The sequence below is a fragment of the Aphidius gifuensis genome, linkage group LG5, assembly GCF_014905175.1.
Source record: "Aphidius gifuensis isolate YNYX2018 linkage group LG5, ASM1490517v1, whole genome shotgun sequence".
Taxonomy (NCBI): domain Eukaryota; kingdom Metazoa; phylum Arthropoda; class Insecta; order Hymenoptera; family Braconidae; genus Aphidius; species Aphidius gifuensis.
Genome location: NC_057792.1, coordinates 1,253,212 through 1,280,720, shown reverse-complemented (window position 1 = coordinate 1,280,720; position 27,509 = coordinate 1,253,212). Strand labels below are relative to the sequence as shown.

At 26.0% G+C, this 27,509-nt stretch overlaps 4 protein-coding genes across 7 annotated transcripts; 2 read left to right on the top strand and 2 right to left on the bottom strand.

The window, feature by feature from the left end:
• Positions 1 to 385: 385 nt before the first annotated feature.
• Positions 386 to 9,544, bottom strand: LOC122856695 (myb-like protein U). The gene is made up of 4 exons (XM_044158468.1): positions 8,278 to 9,544; positions 8,122 to 8,210; positions 7,846 to 8,010; positions 386 to 7,727 (listed from the first exon to the last, which is right to left on the bottom strand). The coding sequence occupies exons 1-4, from the start codon at positions 8,303 to 8,305 to the stop codon at positions 1,059 to 1,061; spliced, it is 6,951 nt and encodes a 2,316-aa protein (XP_044014403.1). The 5' UTR covers positions 8,306 to 9,544; the 3' UTR covers positions 386 to 1,058.
• Positions 9,545 to 14,727: 5,183 nt separating this feature from the next.
• Positions 14,728 to 19,169, top strand: LOC122856694. 4 transcript variants are annotated; one of them, XM_044158467.1, is made up of 10 exons: positions 14,728 to 14,980; positions 16,829 to 16,868; positions 16,942 to 17,080; positions 17,155 to 17,297; positions 17,372 to 17,495; positions 17,572 to 17,718; positions 17,824 to 18,074; positions 18,189 to 18,368; positions 18,453 to 18,565; positions 18,644 to 19,169. In XM_044158467.1, the coding sequence occupies exons 2-10, from the start codon at positions 16,829 to 16,831 to the stop codon at positions 18,797 to 18,799; spliced, it is 1,293 nt and encodes a 430-aa protein (XP_044014402.1). In that variant the 5' UTR covers positions 14,728 to 14,980; the 3' UTR covers positions 18,800 to 19,169. The 4 variants fall into 4 exon arrangements, with proteins under 4 accessions (XP_044014402.1, XP_044014401.1, XP_044014400.1 ...); XM_044158466.1 differs by having other exon boundaries at positions 14,931 to 14,980; positions 18,450 to 18,565; positions 18,644 to 18,862; XM_044158465.1 differs by having other exon boundaries at positions 14,931 to 14,980; positions 18,171 to 18,368; positions 18,644 to 18,862.
• A 970-nt stretch (positions 19,170 to 20,139) lies between these two features.
• On the bottom strand, positions 20,140 to 23,399 carry LOC122856693 (neural Wiskott-Aldrich syndrome protein-like). Its single transcript, XM_044158463.1, has 4 exons — positions 22,378 to 23,399; positions 21,867 to 22,147; positions 20,845 to 21,787; positions 20,140 to 20,768 (listed from the first exon to the last, which is right to left on the bottom strand). Exons 1-4 carry the CDS (start codon positions 22,465 to 22,467, stop codon positions 20,514 to 20,516), a joined length of 1,569 nt encoding a protein of 522 aa, XP_044014398.1. The 5' UTR covers positions 22,468 to 23,399; the 3' UTR covers positions 20,140 to 20,513.
• Positions 23,400 to 23,681: 282 nt separating this feature from the next.
• Positions 23,682 to 27,503, top strand: LOC122856691 (GATA zinc finger domain-containing protein 10-like). The gene is made up of 3 exons (XM_044158460.1): positions 23,682 to 24,026; positions 24,112 to 24,609; positions 24,685 to 27,503. The coding sequence occupies exons 1-3, from the start codon at positions 23,886 to 23,888 to the stop codon at positions 26,308 to 26,310; spliced, it is 2,265 nt and encodes a 754-aa protein (XP_044014395.1). The 5' UTR covers positions 23,682 to 23,885; the 3' UTR covers positions 26,311 to 27,503.
• The last annotated feature ends 6 nt before the right edge of the window (positions 27,504 to 27,509 follow it).

The window sequence follows — 27,509 nt, the reverse complement described above, 5'->3', positions numbered from 1 at the left end:
TACTTTTTAAAATTTTTTATTAAATTCAAAATATTTTTATAAAATTCATAAAGTTTGGATAAAATAAAAAATAATAATAATTACTAACAATAATCATTTATTATAATTATTTATTTATTAATAATTGATAACGTACTAGCGTAATAAGATATGTATCTTATTTACATTCAACTAAATTGTAAATATGATTTTGTAAAAAAAAAACAAAAAGAAAAAAAAAAATTATTTAACTATAATAATTTTAGTAATTTACATAAATTAACTTAAACGAAATAATTATATTTGTTAATTCCAAATTTCTTATTTTTATTTACATATAACTACACAATAACTTTTTTTTTAAATCAATTTTAATGGATAATAATTAGACCAAAAAAAATTTGGTCCATCGTGTTTATCAGGCAACGTTCAGGTATTACCAATTAATTATTTTGTCAAATGTTTTTACCCTGGACTTTACCTGTTCAACAAAATTTCCTATAATATTTTTTATTGTATAAAATTCTATGATTTTTTTTTTATTATCTTTTCCATAAATAATTAAGTTAATTTTCTCTTTTAACTTAGTCTGTTTAACATTAACCCTAAGTCTGTCAATATTACATAAAAAAAATCGAAAAGTCATAATTAAATTCTAAAATAAATGCATGAAAATATTCTCGATGACTTTGATATATTAAATAATCTCTAATACAATATATATATATCCATTAATCTATATAATTACACGAAGAAAAATTGCCAAAAAAAAAAGAGAAAAAAAAAGAAAAAATATACATGATTTATCATACTTATCAGAGAGCTTTCTCTAAGTAAAAAAAACTATAAAAAATAATAATAAAAAAGAAACGGTCACCGAGATAAATTAACAAGCATAAAAAAAAAAACAAAAAAAAAAATCTAATTATTAATAATATTGACACATGATAAAAATATGAATGTTGCACTTGATAAAAAAACAAAAAAAAAAAATGCTATTTCTAATTTTCACTTGAATATAAAATTGTCTTTTGTATTAATTAATATTAGTTAATTATTTTAATGATTTTATTTGTGGGCTAGGGCCAGCCAGATCTGTGTGGATGTGATGCTTGTCCCATTGTATAATAATTTAAATATTGCGCATAAGCTGGATCAAGTGCAATATTTGGTGGTCCATGTGGCGGTACATATGGTGGTACAGGTGGTCCATAAGCTGTTGATCTTTGTGTTGAATGTAAAAATGGATGTGGTGGTGGTGGTGGTTGAGTTGCAAAATTTCTTGATGACTGATTATTCAATTGTTTTTGTTGTGATGATTCAGAAACAGGTGTAGCTTGTTGTTGCTGTTGTTGTTGCTGTTGTTGCTGCTGCTGTTGTTGTTGTTGCTGTTGAATACTGTAATAATTATTTGAATCACGTAATTCATTGAAAAATGTATATGCAGCTGCTGCTGATAATGGATCTTTTTCATAAAATGGTGAACTATTTGTTGCACCTGGTGGTGCTGCAAAATTAAATGCTGATCCACTTGGTGGTATTGTTGATTGATTTTTATCAACTGGTGGATATTGTGGAAATCCTGGTAATTGACTAACTTGACTATCAGTATGTACACTTGATTGGCCTGATGTTACTTGTTGTTGCTGTTGTTGTTGTTGTTGCTGCTGTTGTTGTTGTTGTTGTTGCTGTTGAGCAGCTGCAGCTGCTGCTGCTGCCGCCGCCGCTGCTACTGCTTGATGATGACTTGCTGGCTTTCTACCACGTTTTTTCTTGACAACTACTGGCGGTGCAAGTGGTGCCGGTGGTGGTTGTTGTACTGTTTGTATTGTTTCACGACGTATTGATGGTAATGTTTGTAAATTTTTAGCTGAATTTTGCATACTTTGATATAAATTTAAATCAAGTTCCCGTGAATAATTAATATCCTTGCTTGATGGTCGTGGAATTGTTAATAATTGTTGTTGTTCTTTTGTTGGTCTACCAAGACCAATTCTATAAGCTGGATTATTACCAACTGCATCACCAAGTACACCATAACTACTGTCAAATTGTCCAATTGTATCTGTACCAGCTAAATTCATCATTTGATCATAAGAAAATTGTTCTGATCTTAGTGGAAGTGGTGGTGGTGGTTCTGATGATAATGCTGATGATCTTGTTGTTTCATTTGTTGGTTCAGTATACATACGTTTTTTAACTGGTGGTAATACTGATGAATTTGTGCCTGATGATGTTTTTGAACTTGTATCATAATAATGAGGACTTGGATATACTGGACGACATGTTGTATTTGGCATTGGATATGGTGGTGCTTGAAAACCACCAGCTGCTTGATAAATACCCTCATGATTACTTAAATTTTGTTGGAAATTTAATAATTGTGATTGTTCTTGTCTTGATGGTACACTAAATTTCAATGCACCACTTGTTGATTGTTGAGATTCTTGTGTATTAATACGATTTGTTATTGTTCTTTGTGGATCACTTGATGTTGTAAAATTATTAACATACGATGGTGGTAATTGATTAGATGAATACAATGAACTTTGATGATTTGCACTTAAACCAAGTGGTGTTGTATCATTTGCAAAATTTCTACTTGCTTCAATGCCACTTGGATGTACATAAGTTGGATGATTTGATTTAAATCCTTGTGAATATGCACCTGGCACAATTGTCGGATAATCATCTGGTATTGATTTTGTTGATGTTGTTGTTGTTGTTGTCGTTGTATTTGTTGTTCTTGATGATGATTGTGAATAATTTGACAATGTTTTTGTTGACACTGATGATGGTGGTGGTGATGGTAAAACAGTTTGTGGCGAAGGTTGATGATAATTTCTTGGTGAATCATAAATAACACTTGCTGATGATGATGGTGGTGGTGGTAGTGATAGAGGTAGTGGTGAAGGAACAACCGCTGCTGCTGCCACTGATGGTGATGGTGATAATTGTTGTGAATAATTTGTTGGTGGTGGCTGAGCTTGAGGCGATGGTGCAGAGTATGCTGGAGGTGGTTGTGGTGATGGTTCAGAGAATTTTGGAGTTGGTGGTTGTGGAGAAGGTTGCGAATAATTTGCAGGTGTTTGAGGTGAGGGTTGAGAATAATTTGCAGGAGTTTGAGGTGAGGGTTGAGAATAATTTGCAGGTGTTTGTGGAGAAGGTTGAGAATAATTTGCCGGTGCTTGAGGCGAAGGCTGTGAATAGTTGGCCGGTGTTTGAGGCGAAGGTTGAGAATAATTGGCCGGTGTTTGAGGCGATGGTTGTGAATAATTTGCAGGTGGTTGTGGTGAAGGTTGAGAATAATTTGCTGGTGTTTGAGGTGATGGTTGTGAATAACTCGCTGGAGTTTGGGGTGATGGTTGTGAATAACTTGGTGGTGGTTGTGGTGATGGTTGTGTAAATTGTGGTGATGGTTGTGAATAAGGCAAAGGTGAATGTGGTGATAATTGTGAGTAATTTGGAGGTGGTGGTTTTGGTGATGTTTGTGAGTATGGTGAATTTGGTTGTTGTGGTGATGGTTGTGAATAAGGCAATGGAGAATGTGGTGATAATTGTGAATAATTTGGAGGTGGTGGTTTTGGTGATGTTTGTGAATATGGTGAATGTGGTTGTTGTTGTTGTGGTGATTGTTGAGGTTGTGAGTATGTTGGTGGTGGTGCTTGAGGTGATAAAGCTTGTGAATAAGGTGAATGTTGTTGTTGGGGTGATACTACTTGTTGTTGATTTGCAACTGGTATTTGTGAATAATTTTCATTGTAAATTTCTGATGTATTTTCAGGTGTTGATGGTTTTTGATAAACCGAATGTGATGATTGTGAAACAACAGCTTGTGGATAAAGTGGATTTTGTTCATATGCAGCTGATGAAGGATAAGCTGGTGATAATGGATGATTTTGTGGTGATGGAGTTGGTGGTAATTGAGCTGAATATCTTGGTGGTGTATGATAATAAGGACTATTATATGGACTACTACCAGTTGACAATGCATCTTGATAAAAACCAGCACGTATTGGCTGTTGTTCAATACCAGCTGGTGTTAACGGTTGACTTTGTGGTGATTTAATTGTTAAACCTGGTGGTGATTCTTGTGAAAAACTTGATACAGATTCACTGACACTACTACCACCAGCACTTAATCTTCGTTGACGTGATTGTATTGCTGATGGAGTTGGTAATTCAACAACAATATCATCTTTTTTTAATTGTTCATCAATTGATATATCAGGTTCTTCTTTTTTCTTTGATTTTGGTGCACCAAATGCCTTGAACCATGCACTTAAATTTGGTCTAACTGATTTTGATTCTTTTAATTGTTCATTATCTTTTATATTTAATTTATCATCATTATCATCATTTTTATTATCATTATGTAAATTTAATTCTTTTGATTTATCAATATTTTTATTAATACTATTTGAATTTAATAATGGACTTTTTGGATGTTCATCATCTTCATCATTTGAACAATGTGAATTTGGTGATGGTACAACACTTTTACAAATTGATTGTATTGAATCAGCATTTTTAAGTACTGATCCAAGACTTAATTTTGGCTCATCACATGTATCACGAATTGATTGTTCATTATCAGATGTCGATTGATTTAATGATGCTACATCAGAACTTGTACTTGTATTTGTTGTCAATGGTTTTTTTAATAATAAATTACCCTTACTTTTACCTGGTTGTAATCTGTCAATTGTTCTTTGGATTTTTTTTGGCCGGGATGGTCCATTTGGACCGAAAAGTGTTTTAATTGAATTTGGCCTTTTACGTGATGCAAAATCTTGGTTTATTTTTTGTGTTACTGCACGTAATGCTGAATCAGTTGTTGATAATGTTGTTGATGTTGCCGTTGATGATGCTGTTGTTGTTGTTGTTGCTGCTGCTGTCGTTGTTGTTGCTGTTGTTGTTACTGTTGATGATGATGATGATGATGGTACATTAGCTACATCATCTGTTGGTGATTTAGGTGGTTTATCAAGCCATAAATTCATATCATGAAGTGTTTGACCAGTTGCTTCATTTAATTCATCATATACATCATTTTTGTCTTTATTACCTTTGGTATTTTTAATTTTTTTATTATTATTATCATTAGGTTTTTTATTATCATCAATTTTTTTATCAATTACTTTATTATTATCAGTGTCATTTGTATTTGATGATAATTTAATTTTACCACGTTTTAAATTAACACGATTATCATTATTGGCATTACCATTTGAAGGCACTTTTTTATTTTTTATAATTTTTTTATTATTATTATCATTATCATTTTTAGATAATTGTTGTTTATTTTGTTTTTCACGTTCATTTTTTAATTGTTCTTCTTTTTTACGTTCACTAATACGATCTTTTAAACGATCAAGTGTTTTTATTAAATTTGTACCATTTTTTATTTTTTCAGTACTTTTTTTAGGTTTTCCATTTTTTATATTATTTTCATCATTATTATTATCTTCTTCATCTTCATATTTTTCATCTGCATCATCTTCTTCTTCATCATCATCATCACCATCATCACTATCATCATTATTTTTATGATTTTTATTTTTCTTTAATTTTGATAATTTTTTATCTTTACTTTTATTATTACTATTAATTTTACGACAATTTTTGCTATCAATTTTAGATAATTTTTGTTTATTTTCACGTTTTAATGGTTTTTTAATTTTTTCACCACCATTTTCTTCAGTATCAGAAAATCTATAATCATCATCAGTCTCATATTTATCTCTTTCCTCAATTTTAACTTTTTCAATAATTTTTTTTTTACAAATTTTATTATCTTTATTATTTTTTTTAATTCTATCAATTAATGATACATTTTCTTCAATTAATTTTTTATCTATTTTTTTATTATTTTTTTTAATAATTGGTGGTGGTGGTGATGGCGATGGTGATAATGATGATTCATGATTATTTACAATATCATCTTTTTTTTTTCTTTTTATTTTTGAATCTTTTATATTTTTTGTTGTTTCTTTTTTAATTTTTTTATTATCATTTTTATTTGTTAATTTTTTACTTTTATTTGATGATTTTTTTGTTTCATTGGGTTTTTTTCGTTTTGTTTTTATCACAGTATTTTTAGATATTGCATTATCCCGTTCATCATCGTCGTCATCTTCATCATCCTCATCATGAGTATTGTCATTAATTTTATCTTCATCACTTTCATCACTTTTTAAGTTATCCTGATTATTTTCATCATCATCTTCATCATCATCATTATCTGTATCATCATCACGTGTATTTTTACGACTTGTTTTATTTTTTTTATCATTTTTCTTTGATTTAATTGCTTTATTTGATTTTTTCTTTTGACGTTTACGTGAATTTTGTACAATTGCAGGTGATGATGATCTTCTTGTTGGTCTTGATGTTGTCACTTTTGATGATACAGTTATACAATCATCACCAGATAAATCAGAATCAAGATAACGATCAACAGCACGATCAAATATTTCACTAAGTGTTACAGCCATTTCTGTATATTCATTATCAGAACCATTATACTGACGACAATTATCAACAATAAGACGAAAATCACGTTTAAATTGATTAATATTTTTATATGAACCACCTTCAAGTTTTTCTTCCATTGTTGTTAAATCCATTGGCTTTTTAACAACACTATAATATTTTGGTGCATATTCTTCTTCAACTGGATCAACAAATGGCCATGCATCTTCATGATCTTTAAGACTTTCTAATACTTTATGCATACCAACACGTCTTTCTTCTTCTTCAATACCAAATGTATAAGGATATGATGTTGCATATGTACTTTTAGTTTGTTTTTTAGTACCTTTTTTATCAGAAATATTATCTGTATCATGTGTTGTATCAATGACAATTTGTCCAACAGCTGATGCCAATGAATTATTTGTTTGTCTACCTTTTTTTTGTGGCTGTTGTTTTTGTTGTGATGATGATGATGATAATGGTACATCATCATCATCACCACTATCACTATCACTATCATTTTTATTTTTATTAATTTTTTTATTATTATTTTTATTTATTTTTGATTTTATTTTACCACGTACCATATTGATATTTTTTTTATTATTTTTATTATTATTAATTATTTCTTTTTTATTACGTAATATATGGGAATTATTATTATTACTATTGTTATTATTATTATTGTTGTTACGTTGTAATAAACGACAACGTTGTTGTTTTTCTTTGAGTTCAAATAATTTTGGTATTTCTGGTAAAAAATCTTCAGCAAGTGTTGTATATAATTTACGTTCAGTATCAATATTTGAATTTTTTAATTTATCAACAAGTCTTGACCAATCTTGTTGTGTAAAACAAACAACTTGCCATACAGTTTCACGTTTATTATCGTTATTAATATTAAATAATAAATTATTTAATTTATTATCATGATTTTCTTTAGTATTATTATTTATTTTATTTTTTAAATTACGTTTATGTTGACGTAATTTATTATTTTTTGTTGTTGTTGTTGATGTTACAATATCATCATCAATATAATCTTCACGATATAAACGTGTACCATAAAAATACCAGTATGCTGAATTTTTACTATCATGTCCAAGTGGTTCAACACGTAGACTATCTGAGTCTAAATTATTTAGCGCACACTCTACGTCCTCGGCATCTAGCCTAAAGTCGCAGAGGGCGCGTAATATTTCAACTTTTTGACGTAATGGTAGTAGCTCAAAGTCTACGTCTGTGTTAAATGGATTTTCACACTTGTATTCCTTTTTTATTATCGTTTGTTTGTTTAAATAAAAAAAAAATGAAAATAAACAAATTAAATAATTAATAAATTAATATTTTTATTTAATTGTTTATTTAATAATTATTTTATTTTGTTACCTGGCATTTTTGACGAAATAATCGTCGTAAGAACATTTGATAATTAAATGTTGATATGCCATTTCTTGTGTCATTTGGTAAACAGCCTTCTAACAATTTGACAATTAATTCTTGAAGTAGACGTCCCTCAGTACCACCATCAGTTAGTAAAGCCTCTTCAAGATCCTTTAAATTAATTTTACAAATATTTAATATATATTTTATATTTCTTTTGACAATTTTCTATCAATTTATATTTGTTTTTTTTTTTATTTTTCGCTTTTATTTATTTTTTACTTCAATGTCAAAGTCCAGAAGGTTGAAGGCAGCCCTGAATAATGAGCAGAAATGTGCGATGCTCGGCACCTCCCACCACGATTGTATATCTAAAATAAATAAATATTATTAACAATTAATTTATTATTATATTTTTTATTTATAATATTATATTACCTAGAATTCCAATGAAAGTGGGAAACATAACCACCCGTCCTGTGGCGGGTAAATTTTTTTGATAAATTAATAATTTCGAATAAATTAAACAAATTTTCTAGATAATTTAAAATAAAAAATAAAAAATTATAATAAACAATTAATATTAATTTATATAAATAATTTATTTATTCAATTGTTGCTATATTTTATATTATTTTGATGCTGTGTGGTTAATTTTTTATCACGACGCCTCCACATTGCAAAATTAGCTACAATCAGGTGAATGGCCCACGAGACACTCGTTAATCTTCTAGCTAACCAACTGATATCATTTTTTAAAAAATCATTAAACAACAATAATAAAACACTTGTTTTAAATTTAACAATAAACACTTGTAATTAATTTGATTGTTTTGTATTTTTTTTGTTTTTGAATTTAACTTCACTCTCTAGATCCAATTGAATGGTGGTGTTTTTGTGTATGATGATGACGATGGTGAATGTGATGCGCGCGGCTACCATCAGCTCTAATCGGTTATCAACAACATCACACACAAAAAAATGAAGAAAAAAAAAAAAATGAAAGACACAGTTATAATTGCGATTAATATAAAAACATGAAAAATTATTATATTCACTTTATTCACTGTTTCAACAATTGTTTATTATACTTCAAAATTATTTTTACATTGACACTTTGATGATACTTGTCTTTTGTTGTAAAAATTTTATTTATTTCAAGTTAAATAATAAAAAAAAAATAGCGGGAATTGTTAGACAAGTAAAAATGAATTTATAAATATTTTATAAATTATAATTTTTTCCAACTGGTTTTGATATTAGCTCCAGATTTGCCAAATGATTTATCAAGACTCTCAATTTAACAGATGAGTTATTTGTCGAGTTAACACCCTACAGCGTCAATGTATTTTTTTTTTTTTTTTTTAACGAGAGAGAAAAAAATTAAGTAACAAATGGAAAGCACTGAGAAAACACTCCTTTTTTGATGATTTTAATTTTATCTAATTGTTGATAATATTTTTTTATTATTTGTTATTTATGATTATTTATTTTTTTGTGCTATTTTATTTTTTTTTTTAATTAATTTATTTTTAATTACACTCTGACAATTCACATACACATGCACAATTTTTGGCTGGTGTTTTGGAAACTGTTAAATGAGGAGGGTTTTTTTTTATTTCTTTTTATTTTTTATTTTTTTGGATTTTGTCGTGACGAGAGAGAGTGGCGTCGTCTCGTACTCTCGTCGTCGTTGTGTGTGTGTGTTTTTTTTTTTTGCGGGAGGGACAAAGGCAGACAAAAGAGGAGGAGAGAGTAATCTATAAGCTTTGTAATTTTGTTTATAGATGACAGCATTATAGTGTTGTTTTATCAGCTGTTAATAATCGAAATTTAAATTTATAAAAATTCGATATCCTACCTAGCCCAAGTCAGCAACGTCCAGATACGCATTATTCATTAACACGTGGTACCAAGCAGCAAGTAAACATACTTTTAACTTTTTAGTGTGAACTAAAAAACTTATATTTATACTGAAATTATATTGTTATAAATAATCTGTATAATTAAATTCAGTTTACAATTTAATTAAATTTTGGTGTAGAAGCGTTCAAGCGTACAAACTATATCAGCTGGTCTTTGGTGAGGACATTATCTTTCAGTGATACAATTGTTTGTGAAAAAAATTCAGCAAATAAATACAATTCATCATGTCTTTCATGGATAAGTAAGTAAATTATTTTAATAATGTTAGTACATATATCGTTTATATTATTAATTTATTGTGCATATATATATATATTGTAATTTGTGTATGAGAAAATGGCCACCTGCACATGTTTTAGAAATAATTTAAACTGTTTTGAACATTAAATTGTTAAATTTATCAGATAACCTCATACAATTAATTCCTACTGTACACATGTGAAATTTATGATATTTTGTAAATAATAAATAATAAATAATAAATAATAAATATAGGTATAAATGACAAACTAATTTGAAATTGTTTTTTTTTCTGTTCGATAGTATTTTTGCTGATTATCGATACAGCGAAGAATATCTTGCAAAGATGAAGAAACATTATCCCAAATCGCATCTTTACATGATGTATATTGAGGAACGTATGAAAATTCAAAAAGCAGAAAAAAAAAAGTTCTCTTGTTATGAGAAGCAAAAACTATGGCTAAAATTTAAGGCTCATTATGAATCATTAAATGTGTAAGAAGAATTATTTGTAATAACACCTTTGCTATCACCTCGTCTGTACCACAAAACTGTCACGTTTATCACATGTGATGACCTCATACAATTCACCCCAACTTTATGCATGTTAAAATTTATAATATTTTATAAATAATAAATAATAAATATAGATATATATGACAAAGTAATGAGACTTTAATTTTACAGTGTTCCAGAGTCCCCCTCGTTGGCATTTGCAGAAGACAAAGAGAATCCTAAATTTTCAAACTTATCATTAGAACCTGTTGAAACAAAAAATATACCTCTTGATGCAAGTAATTCTGAAGTTACTGAGGTTTTGTTAAATCACACATACAAACCTGCTGAGAGCTGTGAAACAAAATGTGAAGCTGGAATCATGTAATGAAAATATTATTTTTAATTTTTAACTTTTAATTTTCACATAAGTTTACCAATATAATTTAAATTGTTTTTTTTTTTTCTGTTTGATAGTGATTTTAAAGATTATCAACTCAGCGAAGAATATCTTGAAGAGAGAAAGAAACGGTATCCTAAATCGCATCTTTACATTTTATTCCATATTGAATGCATAAAAATTGAAAAAGCAGAAAAAAGAAAAATATCTTGTTATGAGAGGACAAATCGATGGATAGAATTTGAGGCTAAACACGGACCATCTAATGTGTAAGAACAATTATTTGTCATAACACCTTTGCTATCACCTCGTCTGTATCACCAAACTGTCACGTTTATATCACATGACCTCATACAATTCACCCCAACTTTATGCATCTTAAAATTTATAATATATTGTAAATAATAAATAATAAAAATAAGTATGCATGACAAAGTAATGAGACTTTAATTTTACAGTGTTCCAGAGTCACCCTCGATGGCATTTGCAGAAGACAAAGAGAATCCTAAATTTTCAAACTCATCAGTAGAAACTGTTGAAACAAAAAATATACCTCCTGATGCAAGTAATTCTAAAATTACTGAGGTTTCGTTAAATCACACATATGAACCTGCTGAGAGCTGTGAAATAAAATGTGAAGCTGGAATCATGTAATGAAAATATTATTTTTAATTTTTAACTTTTAATTTCCACATAAGTTTACCAATATAATTAAAATTGTTTTTTTTTTTTTTTTTTTTTTTTTTGTTTGATAGTGATTCTAAAGATTATCAACTCAGCGAAGAATATCTTGAAGAGAGAAAGAAACGGTATCCTAAATCGCATCTTTACATTTTATTCCATATTGAATGCATAAAAATTGAAAAAGCAGAAAAAAGAAAAATATCTTGTTATGAGAGGACAAATCGATGGATAGAATTTGAGGCTAAACACGGACCATCTAATGTGTAAGAACAATTATTTTCAATAACACTTTTGCTACCACCTCGCCTTGTTGAATTAACACCAACTTTTTCTGTTTTCTTTAATTGCAATTACTGATGGTATAACCATTTTTTTTTTTGTTAAATAGTGATCCTGCTGATGGTGATTATCAACAAGAAGAATATCTTGAAAAGATGAAGAAACTTTATCCTAAATCGCATCTTTGATGTACCTTTCGGAACGCATGAAAATTGGAGGAGCAGAAAAAAAAAATTCTCTCGTTGATCGTTATGAGAAGATAAAACTATGGATAAAATTTAAGGATGAACATGAATTATCTAATGTGTAAGAACAATTATTTGTAATAACACTTTTGCTACCTCGTTTTGTTGAATTAATTAATATTAATTAACACCAATTATTTTGCTGTATTCTTCAATTGCAATTGCTGATGGTACCATCCATAAATCACCAGCAAAACCTCATTTAGTATACTGTCATTAAATATTTAAGGATTTATAAAATGTAATAATAAAATTACTTAAATAATTAAAAATATATTCAATTATAAAAGTAGAAGATTATTAGTTATCCTTGAGTCAATAAACAAATGCTGAACATTGAATTCAATTTAATTTTGTAATTTTATTTACAGATGAGACAGCATTGTAGTGTTGTTTTATTAGCGTTGATAATCGAAATTTAAATTTATAAAAATTCGATTTATTATAGTTTTTTTTTTTTTTTTTAATTATATTAGTAAATTATCGTTCATTAAAAGTTTATGAACTAAATTATTATTTAAAAATAATTGAAATTACAAAATTTGTAACTTTTTAATTGCAAAAATCATTAAAATTTGCAATAAAAATTTTTTTTTATTACAAATTTTCTTTATTGTTACTTTTTTCGATTTTTAAGGCTTTAAAAATAATTAATTTATAAATTTATAATAAATTATTAAATATTAGAAATAAATTAGGTTCATTTTGATAAAAAATAAAATGTATAAATGATTTTTTATTTATTTTTAAGCATTAAAGTCAATTGTAGTAGTTGAAATTGGTCTCGACTTTGCGTGTCAAGCGTTAACTGACCCAAGTGGCTGGAGATTATCGACCCTTTTAGTTTGACCGTCTTAAAACTACCCTCACTACCCCTCTAAGGCTAGTATTAAAAATACCCTGTGGAAAATACAGTCCTGTAAATTTATGCGGATATAATTTACATATTCCAACACATTTAAATTTTTTACTGATTTAACATTCATCACACACTGTTACATTCAAAATATATATTTACAAAATCATTTATATACTGTTTTTTTCAATTTTCAACTGGAAAAATTACGTCATTCAAAATGTGTATTCAATTATAAATATTATTCATCAAAATTATCAACTTTTGAATTATTGTCCTCGATCGAATAATCAGCCAGCCGTACAAATAACAATATTATCTTTATAATTATTTCCTAAATCATTTAAATTTTTTATCACGCTATAGTTTTTCGAAAAATATAATAAAATATATATATTTAAATAATAAATTGACAATATTATTTTTCCAAAAACAATTTAAAGTTATGATTTTAGTTGCTTAATAATTTTTCTAAACAATGACTTCAATAGATGATAAATGAAATCATTCAAATTAAAAAATAAAAACAAGTATAGTTATTAAATAGAATAATTATTGGTTAATAATAATTGTATTTAATTTTTTTTTTAGTCCTCATTATTATTTTAGAGCTTGTATTTTTAGTGAAACACGTATAAAAAATTATGTATCAAATATTAGACAGAGCGTTGTCCATTGTCCATCGAGTTTTCTCGATCAATGATCAATTAATTACAACAACAATTATCAATGACAGTATAATGATATTAAAAATAATAAATTACGACATTTTAAAAATTTATTTATAAAATATAATTTTTATTTTTATTAGTATACTTGATAATTTTCTTTTGAAATTTATTTATATTATTTTTTTTCTTAATGATTTATGATCTAAGTCGTAAGTCAAAATTATAACACATAATGGTAATTACAAAGTAGCACGATGTAGATTGATCAAAGATATAAAAATATATCGATTTATTCCAAGACCTTTTATTTTTTTTTATTTCATTATTTAATTTATCAATGGTAATCTTTGAGATTGCTGGGTCAGACAAGTCTATATACGTGAACACTTAGTTGTAAAAGCCAAAATAATCTAGAACATAAAAATAATAAAAATAAATTAATATTCAAATGTGCGGATACACGTCCTAGATCATAAAATCACCGTTGAATAATTTAAACTTAAATTTAGAAAAAATAATAAATAATTATTACTAATCGAAATAATAATTTCGAAACATTTTAAAATTTCCATTTAAATATTTCTATTGAGTTCATTTAATTGTACCTTTTTTTTTATTCATTAAAAACAAACTTTTAAATCACTGTTCATTTTTTATATTAAATAAACAAATAAAAATTTTATAAATCAGTTTAAACCAACTTCAACTTGAGCTAATAATTTATTTATTAATTTTTTTTGTTTTCATTTTTAATATAAATTATAGTGCAAAGTATATAGTACAAAAATTTTAATAATTTTCATAAATAATAATAAAGGGTCAATGATATACAGGGGCTCAATTAGAATGACAAATGATTTTATCTAAAAAAAAAAATAAAAAACGAAATTAACATAACTGTAATTTTAATTATTTTCAGTCATGTACCATCTGGTTAAATATTTAATGTAAAAAAAAAAAAATAAAGGGCAGAATGACGAGAGGGTTATTCTATGTCAATATAATGAAACAATGTATACTTTATTTATTTTTTTATTGGACATTTGTTTTGCGGGTATAAGGCGCACCTGAATTAAATCCACCTGGCTTAGAGCAGTATACAACTGCAAGTCGACAAGTGCGGTTCACATTTGTTGTGTGTTTGTTGTTACAATAATATTTTTATGGTTCTCCGTAATCAGTTTGTCAAAATCAGTTAATTTTTTTTTTTTTCCATCGATTTTTATATTTATTTATTTTGTGCGAATAAAGGAAAAATTTCATTTTTATATTTTTTTGTATATTAAATTTAAAAGAAAATATATCAACGGATTTTTTCAAGTTTTAAATATCAGCTTTGAAAAAGGTTTGTTTATGTTAATAAATTTTTTATATATAAAAATTAATTTTATCTTAAAAGTAGGCTTAAAAATAAATAAACTTTTTTTTTTTTTTTTAATTTAATATGTTAATTTTATTTGATTGAAAAAAATTATATTTGTAAAAATAAACTCCATGAAATTCGAGATATTAATTTACAATAAAAATTTTTTTCATTAATTTAATTTAGATGAAAAAAATTTATTTAAAAAAGAAAAAATTGCCGAAATTGAAAGTTTATTTTCTTGCATTTTGAAAATAAATTTTGTTGATAATTTAAATAATCAGTTTTAATAATTTTTAAGATTTTTAATGATCACATAAATAATTTATCTAACGATCGACCTAAATGTAAATTATTTGCGGTAATTTTATTTCGTAAAAAAAAAAAAAAAAAAATAACTCCATGCACTAGTAATTCCCAATAACTCAAACATTTTTTATTTTCTTTTATCATTAATAATTTAATATTATTTCAAGATCATTCGTATGAAGCACGCAATTTTTTTAATACTAAAAACAAAACTTTATGTTATTTAATTATTATAAAAGTAATTTTTTTAACCAAGGATGTTACCTTGTAATTAAATACTATGTTAGCAGAATTTTTAATGAAGAAAAAAAAAGACTTAGCTAATGTCTAAGACAATAATCATAACATTATAAATAAAAATAAAAAAACTAGACCAAACGCAAGTAAAGCAATGCGTGTGTCTCAACGATTTTATAAATCGATTAAAAAAGTACATAAGATAATTATTATTTTAATTTAACTTAAAAAGTTAAATATAGGTAATCGAAATTAAACGAGAGCACAATTGAACAAATTAATTTCGAATATTTCGATAACGAAAAATTAATAATTAGCAAAAAAAAAAGTCTATAAATTTCTCGCAGAAAGATTTTCTATTGCGATTGTTTTTCTATTTCTAGCTTCTATTTTCTAGTAATTTTTTTTCGAAATAATTTTTCTACTAAAAGAAACGTGGAAATAAAAAAATTTTTAATTTTCGAAATTATAAATTGAATTAATTTTAAAAAAAAATATCAACAATTTTTTGCGGAAAAATTAAGAAAAATATAAACAATTATTAAATAAAATGAAAATTAATTTTAACAAAAATTCTAAGTCAATAAATTAATATATTTTAATGAATATTTCGATGACAAATAAATTTTTTTTTTATTTCTAAAAAATTCAATAAAAACTAGCGGATGACTCGTGTATAATTTTCATACAATTTGACAATGGTTCAGTGGCCGCACATGGATGCACTCAGGTGTGGTCATTGTTGTTCAAAAAAAAAAAATAAAAAAATTCTTTATATTTTTTTGTATTTTTCATTCGCTCGAGTAAGAAATCTCCGGAACTATGGCCACATCGCACGAACAAAAATAATATCATTCACAAAATAATAAAAATAAAAATAGAAAAATAGATTTAAATATTTGCCAGGTGCTATTTATATTATTCATTCTTCAATCAAGATAAATTTTATAAAAAAAAAACAAACTAAATTTAAATTATTGGCTTTGACCTTGTGATTTGAATTAAAGCTTTGTTGATTATTAGTTATTATTAAAGACTGTAGTAGACCTAGTTGCACTAATTATACAAACAATTTTATTTGTAGAACAAATTTATATATCATTGACAACATGTAAACCTTGTAAATGTTAAATTATAATTTAATTCACAAATTCATTATGAGGGCATCAACAATCAAGGCAATTATATTGTCAATAAATTTATTTGTTTGCTTAATAATTATTTTTTAACAAATCAATATTTCCACCTGTTTGAATAAACAAATAATTGATTATTTATTTTCAGATGTTTTATCAAATATTTATAGTGAATCTTTTACTACTGAGTACGTATTTTTTTAATCTGTTAATTTATATTTAAAAATTATTTATTATTAATTTTAATTATTTATAATACAGGTGTGTGTATCAGTGTAATTGCTTGTGAGGGTTGTTCAAAAAGTGATCATCAAAAATGCATAGCACTTGCTGATCCTCTCTTGAAAGATCCTCATCTTATTTTTCCAGATAATATGAGAGACATTGATATGGTTTGCAGGTAAATCTAGGTTTATTTAATGCTAATTATTATTAAAATTATTATTAATATTGCTTGTTTGTTTACTTTTAAAGAACATGGTCAAGTTTTGTCGACTGTATTAAAAAATATATTGATCGTTGTTTTACAAAACAAAGAAGAGAACAATTTAATGCTGCTGTTGAAGAACCAATAGCTTCTGTTCATCAAATGTGTTCAGTATCAACTTATCAGTCTGGTAATTTTGATTTTATAATTTATACAAATATAAATTTCTTAGCTAATAAATTATTATTGTCTTTTTATAAATAGAATATTTACAATATGCAAGTTGTTTAAAAGCAACAGTAACAGAAGCACAACACTGTGGTACTCAATATGATGCACTTGTTGATGAAGTATCACAGGGTGATATGGCTCGTACAAGTCTCTGCTGGTTTGTTAGCTATTATTACATTATTTACAAATAATTAGATTGCATTACTAATGTTTTCTTCTTATTTTTTTTTTAGTACTCATTATCATTTTAGAGCTTGTGTTATTAGTGAAACACGAAAGAGATGCGATGGTGGACAATCAAATGGTGCTGCATCACGTTTTTCACGTCAAATATTAGACAGAGCATTGAGTTTTCTACAAGATCAGTGTCAAAATTACATGTGAATAACAAAAAAAAAGCATATTAAAAATTAATTAATTATTAAATTATTTAAATTAGATATTACCTTTTGTTTTTTATATTAATTTTTTATTTATTTTCCTAGTCCAAACAGTGCTGATTGTCCCAATGATGTGACAGAAAATTTATCAATAACATCAGTGGCTCCTCTGGATGATGATGATCCTGGTAATCGTGGTGTTAATCGTCGACCATATCAGCGTACATTTACAACAGAATCATCTGGACAAAATCAAGCCAGTAGTTATCATGGCGTTGGTACAATATCAACTGGACCATCACCATCATCTTCATCATCATTTAGAAACAATGGACGATCAATAAACGTTCTTCCAAGTATGAATTTATTTATAGAACTGTGTAATTGTGTGATGAGGCTGATGGTTTATTCAATAATCTAAGAATAATATTGACTAAAAAAATTAATCAAAGTTATTTATCGATTTTTAGAGGATGAACATGATAATATTGATACACAAACAATTACAAATATTGATCAATTAATTACAACAACAATTATCAATGACAGTAATGATATTGATAATAATAAAAAAGTTGATAATATAATTGGTAATGTTATTGAGGAAAAGCTTGAAGTTACAACAGTTGGTAAAAGTATTGAAGAACCTGGTAAATAATTGTTTTGATAAAGAAGATTTAATTTTTCAATCAAATAATTTAGATGTTAACTGAATTATTTATTTTTAAAAGTAGTTGTTGTGTCACATCGATCACCTTCATTTGGCAGAGGAATGATTTGGTCAACAGCTGCTCCAAAATCAACAAAAGAAATTCCAGCCTGGGCAACTGCTGGAACTCCAGTTCAAGTTAATAATTAATTTTAAATTAATCAACATATAATTATCACTCATGAATGATTAATCTCTTGTTTATTTTTTTAAAAGGATACAGTAACAGATTCTTGGTTTCCAGCAGCTGGAAGTTTTGGTGGAAATAATATTGATGAACCTAATCAACAAGGTCTAAAAAATAGCCAAATGAGTTTAAAAATTAATTTAATTATTGTCGTGTTAATTGCAATAGTGGTATACTTAGTATAAATTAAAAATTTAATTTTGAATAAATGTCGAAAGATTAATACAATGAATTATATTTAACATCACTATTTAAAAATTATTTATTGTTAAAGAATTTTCATTGTTTACGTCATTCTTGTCATTTAAATAATTTATTCATTTATCTCGTTTGTTTTTTTTTTTACGATCATTATTTAACGATTGTGATACCAAAGAATTTTATTCAAGCTTCAACTTGGATTTTCAATATATACTTGTATTTGTTTCTCTCCAGTATTTTTAAGTATTTTTAATTATATTTAAATAACAAAAATGCAATTTATCAAAGTAAACACGTAGATTGTAGATAATTAAATTGTAAAAAATCAAAATTAAATAAAAATATAAATAAAAATATCATCTTGGTAAATATTATTTAACCTTTTTTTTTTTATTTTACGAAAAAAAAACAATTTGACAAATTATATTAATAATTTATTATCTAAAATATTAATTTAAATTTGAAAGGTTATTTAAAAAATAATCTAATGGAAGAAAAACATTTTAATTATTATTTTTTTGTATTTATATTACATGTGTAATTGATTTTTCAAATCAAATATAAATCACGTTTATTATTTAAAAATAAACTACTTAATATTAACTAAAAAAAAAAAAAATTATTTATTTTAATAACTTATATCTTCCTGCTCCCAATTATTATTTTTTTTTTTGTTTGACTTGTTAATAAATTTATAAATTTTATTTATCATATTAAAAATAAAAAAAAAAAAGTATTTAATTATTTTTAGAGTTGTGCTTGTTGCTTTTTTATATAAATAAAAATTGATAATTAACAAATACATATTTGCATAATAATATTTTAAAAATAAAATTATTAAATTGTTTTAAATTGACAGTTTTAATTAAATAAAAATAATTAGATCAATTTCGATTTTTTGATGTTTTTTTTTTCTTTACATTTTCTTTTTGTTTATAATTAAATTTATTAAATATATGCTGTCTAAATCAATGCTGATATATATTTCTTTTTCTTCATTTGACTAGGATTTTTTATTTCCCAGTGGTGAATAATAATATAACAATTATTTATTTAATACAACATATTCACCTCTGTTAAATATGATAATTTATTTAAGATAAATAAAGTACCTTCAATGTCCCCAGATAATATAAATAATAATTAAATTATAAAAATAAAATTATAAAATTGGCTACAGTTATTTTTTTATCATCTCGAATGTGAGTCACACTTTTTTTTTTGTCAACCAATTATCTTATTTATGTATTTATTTTTTTCAACATCATTCTTAATTTAATTTTTTTGTTATTATTTTGTATTTTATTTTATATACAAATGTGTCAGCACATTGTGTCGTTAAACAACACGATTAAAAATAAACAAAAATAAAATAAACATCAATTAGCCAGCTGTTTTTTTTTCTTGTTGTAAATTTAAAATTTTTAATATTATTGAGCTTTATATTAATTTGTGATGTGATATATTGCTTTATCGAAAATCTGCTGGTTTAAAATTGCCAAAAAAAGATCAACGATTATTCTATAAATTTTGTGCCAGCAGACAATCAAAAAAAAAGAAAGAAAATAAATAAAAACAACTTACCAATTAATTGTAAATTAATTCACAGTTTTTTTTTTTACACACAGCATGACATGCCAGGCCAGTCACACACTTTAATCAACTGTATGAAATTTTAAAAACCACATAACTAGTTGATTAATCATTCCACTCATCCTCACTAGTATCAGAACTTTCATTCTGACTATCATCTGAGTAACCAAGAAGTTTAAATCTTTCAGCCAGTGCTTTTGATAAACCTCCAGCAAGTCCTTCTTGTTCATCAACTGGTGGTGATGATGTTTTAACTTCATCAGTTACCCTCTTCAATGGTACACCTTGACGAATTTCTTGTAATAAATTATTCCTCGAATCTGGTACTGCACTTGTTTTTTTCTCAGTTTGATCAACTTTCTAAAATAATAAATAATTAATTAATAGTAAGTAATTTAATTATATTAATATTTAAATTTATTAAATAATATTTTACCTTTAAAGTTGTGCCACTTCTTATGGCATCCATAAGTTTAGCATTAGCATCACCATTGCTATTATTTGTTTTAACTTCTTTTAACTCAAGAGACGATGTTGATGGTGGTGGTGGCGGAGGAGGAGGTGGAGGTGGAGGTGGTGGTGGTAATCCAACAACTGGTGGACCAGATGAATTTGATACATTTGATGTATTTGATGTACTTCTTGGTGGTGGTGGTGGAACTGAAGGAAGTGGAGGTAAACCAGGTGATCCAGATGGTGGTGGTGGTGGTCTTGATGGTAATGTTCTATGTGCTGGTGGAGCACTTGGAGGTGGTGGAGGCACATGAGTTCTTGTTGGTGGTAAAGGCCTTGTATTTCTATTTTGATTATTATTAATACCAGGTGATGATGTTACTGGTACTGTTCTTGCTGGTATTGGTGGTGGTGAATCTGATGTTAAAGATGACAATGGTGGTGGTGGTGGTCGTAATGTTTTTTTTTGTAATTCATTTTGTACTGCTGATATACCACCATGTTCATCGATATAACTATAAATAAAATCACGTGTTTTACGACTATTTAACTGTTCTTGTGTTACTCCAGCTATATTAAAAAATTCAAGTATTATTGGATCTTCCTTTTCAAGATCTTTAATTGCATTTAAACCCATGTGTGCTAAATGACGAAAATTTGATGGTGTACCAATATCAGCAGTTGTTAATTTTCTTTTTTGACCTCTTTCATCTTTATTTTTTTTCTTATACATTGTACTGTTACCAAAACCACCATTAACACCTAAAGATGATGGTGATCCGTTCAACAGACCACCACTTTGTTCTTGCATATTTGTTGTATTTCTTCTTGGTAATGTTACCCTTTGTTGTGCTTCAACATTTGACTTTGCTTTTCTTTCTTGTCTACGTTCTCTATTTGCATTCAGTCTTTCTGATATTATACTTCTGTTTATGATAATAGAAAATAATATTAATAACTAGTTTTAATGGATAAATTTAAAATTAATTAATTAGTTTTATGTACCTGACAATAATTGCTTCAGTTTCATTTGCAAAATTAAATGCAATCATACAATCTTCACCTTCAAATGTATGAAAATATGTCATTGGTGAATTGTAAAACATTGAATTGTATAATTCTTGTTCCCATAACATGGCTTTTCTTTGTAAACAATATAAACGTAAAAAATAACTACGTTTTGGTGCATCTCTTATTAATGTTATAACACCAGTATTTTTTTTAATCCATTCACGATGACCAGGTGGTTCAGTTAAATACAATTGAATAATACCAGCTGCTAAACACTAAATTAATCAAAATAAAACCAATCATTAGATAATTCAATTTTAAAATCATTTAAATGTCAAAATATTGTCAATGACATTTGACATGATAACAAAAACAACAACAAACTAATGTCAAAAATAATAAACAATGTTAAAATAAATAACACAGTCAGCAAGTAAAAAATCTAGGTCAGTGTTATGACAATTGTTTAAATTCTCTCACGAATAAAAAATAAATTTAAAAATACCTGACACCGATTTCCAATTAATTTAAATACTTCTTCATTTTCTTCTGGTTTTAAAAGAACACATCCTCTATGCTCCTTTGATGATTTCATTTTTATATTTATTATTATGATTTAATCCAAAAAAAAATATATGTTAATTCAAGTTTTAGGTTATGTTGTTTGCCAAATACATTCGATATAATTTATTTATAATAAAATAAATAAATATATATTTATTAATAATAAATATTTATAATTTACTATTTTTTATTGTTTAATTGATACATTATACGTGGCACTTGTTAAATATATATTTTTTATAATATTTAAATTTTTTCATAGTTTTATTATTATTTTTTTCTCCTTAAATTTAAAACAAGGACACTTTGTTGAAGTGACTGGCCTCCCTCGTTCTATCGTACACGACATTCATTTTTATATAAATTTTTTTTTTAATATAACCACCACCCACGGAGTTATTTTTTTATGTGTATATATTTTTTTATATGCACACTAAATATTGTGTGTACACCTATGTGCAATATACACTGTCGTTTGCTGCTTCTTTCGCTTCCTCTTTTTTTTTTTTCTCTTTTTTAATTTGGCTCTCTTTTATAATAATTTACAAACTTTTGACAGATCTTACTTACTTGACAATTGACATATGTATATTTACACTACAATTATTCAATAATTAATAACTATTATTATTGTTTAAAAACTGTGTCAATAATAAATCAAAAATCAATGAAATTAATTTTTTTAATCTCTCGTAAATGTTGGTCAAGTAATATTGTACTTGTTTTTATGTCCAGTTGATATTTTTCAATCTTATTTTATCAGTTATCAATTTTGTTATCTGATAATTTAACTGATTGTATGAAAATATAATAACACTTGAAAATTGCTGGACATGCTGTTGAATTTTTTCGATGCCAGATGTTTTATTTAACTTTTAATAATTGTTGTTTTGTTTTGAATGAAAATATTTTTTTGATATTTACAATTTGACACATGATGATTGTTTTTCATGTGAGTCATCCAGACGTGACGTGATTAAATGTGTCATGTTAGTCATTAATCATTTGCCTTTATTTTATTTATAATTAAATGAAGAAAATTTTTATTGATATTAATTAATTAATATCAAAATTAAACTAGTAATAGATTTTTTTATATTTAAAATTTGTCTTGTAAATAATTGTGTGGCCTATATTAAAAAAACAAGTTGTTTTTGTTTATATTTTGCCGCGTAAATATTATTGTAGATGTCAGTGTGTCAAAGACACCATGTTGGAAAAAAACTACTTTGCAAAATGGCTGACATTAATAGTGGGGGGGAATGTCATATTACATTGCTTGTCTTATGTCAACAAATGACACTATTTGCAATGTTAAAAAATACAATTAACTAGTGTCAAAATATTACAATAACAACAACAATATAATAAATTAATTATTAATAAATTTTTTAAACATTAAAAAACAAGTTATTGTTGAAGTTTATAGTGTTATTATTGCGCGGGAATATGTCTGGCTACCGGAGAGTTAATTACTACGAACTATGTAGATTATGTACAAGTAGTGAAGGTGAAAGAATAAATATATTTCGTGAAGAAGGTCGACGAAGATCTCTCCAGTCAAAAATTGAAACATTATTACCAATAAGAGTAAGTTTTTAAATGAAAAAATAAATTTAAAAAGTAGCCAATAAATTCTTGTAATATTTGAATATATAATTTTAATTGTTAACAGGTTGAAGAGGAGGATTCATTACCAAAAATTGTTTGTCATGAGTGTGTTATTAAATTGGAAAGTTATATTGAATTTCGTGATAGTGCATCAAAAGCTGAATCAATGCTGGAAGGTTATTTTACATCATTAAGATTTTCTGATGATTTTTTAAAAGAAGGTAAAGTTTATGTAAAAACAATTGACAAGGATAAAATTGCACCACTTCCAACACCATCATCAACAACAACAATAACAACAACAGCAGCAGCATCATCATCATCATCACAGCCAACAGTACATGATGATGATCATGTTGATAATAATGACATTGATGAAGAGGATGAAGTTAAAATGGAAATAAAATTATCAGATGTAACAAATGAACCAACTCAAATAATTATTAATGAATCACATAGTCAACATCAACAGCCAGTCTTAATAAGTAATTTAAATACCTCAAACATACAAATAATAAGTGGTGTACAAGCACGTGTACAACAATATAAATGTGCAATGCAGGTAAATAATTAAATAATAATTTTCTAAATTTTAATATTTCAAATTGATAATTAATTTAATTCGTTATATTTCAAGATGCAATCTGGTGGTGTTGCATCAGTTGTCGAGGCAACAGCTGAAACACATTACAGTTATCAACAACAAACAACAAATAATGGTGATCCATTGTTTATTGGAAAAAATAATATTCAACAATTATCACCAGATGATAGCTCATCACATCGACGTTTAAATGAACCACAAATAATTCAAAATCAAATACAAAATCAAAATCAATTAAATATACAAAATCAAAGACAAATTGTTCAACAACAACAACAACAACAATGTACAATAACACAAACACAAATTCAACAGCTACGTGATTATGAAAAACGACAATTACAAATTGAAAAAGAACAAAATCATGTTCAAGTTGGACATCAAAATAATAATGTTATATTAAAACCAGATGATGAAAATCAACAACAACAACAAACAATAACAAAAGAAGAAATTGATATTAATTCTGGTGATGATAATAATTATACAACTGTACAAACAAATTCAGAAGTATTTTTAGGTCTTGCTTATAAAGATAATAATTTAACAAGCCAAGTAACAAGAGATGATGTCAAAGATTACATGAAAACAACGGATAATGTAGTTGATGATGATGAAGAAGAAGATGATGATTCAATGACACGTAATTCAATTGGTCAAATATCAGAATTTTTACGCATACGTACTTGTCCAGATACAAATTCATTGATAACTGTTAATCCACAAGCAATTTGTCAAACAAATAGAAATTTATCATGTCGTGATTGTGGTAAAAATTATGATACAATAAATGAATTAAATAATCATCAATGTCCAACATCACCAATGGTTAATGGTGTTAATGAAATAATAAAAGAAGATGATGTTGTACCAATTAGTAATAATAATATTAATAATTTTAGTTGTGATGTATGTTCAAAACCATTTAAAAGAAAAGAACATTTATTTCAACATCGTAAATTACATACTGGTGAACGTCCATATGTTTGTCAAACATGTTCAAAAGCATTTAGTAGAAAAGAACATTTAGTACGTCATTCAGTATCTCATACTGGACAAAAAATGCATGAATGTGAATTATGTGGTAAATCATTTTCACGTAAAGATAATTTACATAAACATAGAAAAACACATGGTGTTTCTGGGCCATATATTTGTGAAACATGTGGTAAATCATTTGTTGTTAAACATTATTATATGATGCATTTAACAACACATGCACCAAGTGTTGTTGATGGTGGTTGTGTTGATCCATTACCATATAAATGTGATTTATGTCATAAAGCATTTTCAGTTAAACAATATTTAACAACACACAAGTTACGTCATAGATCAAAAAATAGTTCAAATTCATTGCAACAACAACAACAACAACAACAGCAGCAGCAGCAACAACAACAACAACAACAACAACCACCACAGCAACAGCAACAATCACAGCAACAACAGCAACCAGTTATAAGTTCATCAAATGGTATAAATATTACTGGTAATAGTATTGTAACATCTTCAAGTAATATTAATGTTACAAATGGACAAAATAATGATTCACAAATAAATGATATACAAAGTGTCATTGAAAGAGGTGAACAATCACAACAACATCCTAATAATTTTGATGGTAATCAATATCATGGTAATGTACAACATTTTCAATGAGATAAAGGTAAGCGTGTCTACTATGTTCTTCTTCCAAATGGCAATAATCATAAAATTGTCGTTGTTTGAAGTTAAATTTTTTATAATAGTGGAGCACGCAATTTATTCCAGCTGATGATAAATAATATATATATATATACATTTTACATATTAACTAGAGTCTATTGGTATTTAAAATTTATTAATATTAAAATATAATATTGAGGCCTAATTTTATTTTATTTTTTTGTAAATTATAAATTACAAGAAATTATTATTATTTTTTATTTATTTTTTAGTAAAATGCCATTATTCTTCCTCAATATAATAATTAAAAAACTTAACAATTATTGATAAATTAAATCAAAAGTTTTTTGCTAGCGAAAAACATAAATAAATAACCAGTGTGGAAATTTAATAAAATAAAAATTTTGCTTTTAACAAATAAATCATTTGCAGTGCCATTAAGAGACTGAAAAAGTTGAAAATATAAAAAAAAAAAAAAGGAAAAAGAAAACCAGTACAGAAATATGAAAAATAAATTAATAAAATTAATGATAAATTAATAATGTTAACAATAATTAAATACGATACATTGTGTGTATATATTTATACAATATTTAAGTATTAATAAACATCACGATAGATCGATTTAAAATATATATTTAAAAATATATTATACATGTAGCGAGCAGTATAATTAAAAGAAAAAAAAAAAATAAGAAAATGCCAAGTGCGTTAACGTACTATTAGATTAATAATATTTTTTCATAAAATAAAACAAATAAGAGAAAAAAAAAAATTAAAAAAGGATAAAAAATATACAAAAAAACCCTAATGATTCCGTTAATTAAATTAAGTGATTCATATAATAATTAAAATTATCAAAATTTAATTATAAACTTAAATAATCGTGATATAAAAATTTATTCAAGAGTCAACAAATTTTTTTTCGTTAAAAATATTTTTTATTTTGTTAAAAATACATTTTTTTTGAGTTTATAAATTTTTTTTTTTTGTTTAAAAATACATCACGTTTAGTTTTATTATATTTTTTATTATTATTGTACTGTTGTCTGAGTAGCAGAAGGGTTTAACTAAGCTTGGAAATCGAAATGACAATTGATCGAATGAAATTGATCGAAAAAGTTGTAGAAAAAAGAGATAATGATAATTAGCATATTTTTTGGAGATAAGCCCTTCTTTGTGAGCATGAGCAT

Excerpts from the sequence above, each read along its gene's own strand:
- LOC122856691 (XM_044158460.1), top strand. The coding sequence starts at position 23,886 with ATGTCTGGCTACCGGAGAGTTAATTACTACGAACTATGTAGATTATGT. Across the intron at positions 24,027-24,111 it reads AAACATTATTACCAATAAGA|GTTGAAGAGGAGGATTCATT; the intron begins GTAAGTTTTTAA and ends AATTGTTAACAG. Across the intron at positions 24,610-24,684 it reads AATATAAATGTGCAATGCAG|ATGCAATCTGGTGGTGTTGC; the intron begins GTAAATAATTAA and ends TTATATTTCAAG.
- LOC122856695 (XM_044158468.1), bottom strand. The coding sequence starts at position 8,305 with ATGTTTCCCACTTTCATTGGAATTCTAG. Across the intron at positions 8,211-8,277 it reads CACTTTCATTGGAATTCTAG|ATATACAATCGTGGTGGGAG; the intron begins GTAATATAATAT and ends TATTTATTTTAG. Across the intron at positions 8,011-8,121 it reads TTCTGGACTTTGACATTGAA|GATCTTGAAGAGGCTTTACT; the intron begins GTAAAAAATAAA and ends ATTAATTTAAAG.
- LOC122856694 (XM_044158464.1), top strand. The coding sequence starts at position 16,829 with ATGTTTTATCAAATATTTATAGTGAATCTTTTACTACTGA. Across the intron at positions 17,298-17,371 it reads AGTATCAACTTATCAGTCTG|AATATTTACAATATGCAAGT; the intron begins GTAATTTTGATT and ends TTTTATAAATAG. Across the intron at positions 18,566-18,643 it reads CTGCTGGAACTCCAGTTCAA|GATACAGTAACAGATTCTTG; the intron begins GTTAATAATTAA and ends TTTTTTTAAAAG.
- LOC122856693 (XM_044158463.1), bottom strand. The coding sequence starts at position 22,467 with ATGAAATCATCAAAGGAGCATAGAGGATGTGTTCTTTTAAAACCAGAA. Across the intron at positions 22,148-22,377 it reads TAATTGGAAATCGGTGTCAG|TGTTTAGCAGCTGGTATTAT; the intron begins GTATTTTTAAAT and ends TGATTAATTTAG. Across the intron at positions 21,788-21,866 it reads ACTGAAGCAATTATTGTCAG|AAGTATAATATCAGAAAGAC; the intron begins GTACATAAAACT and ends TATCATAAACAG.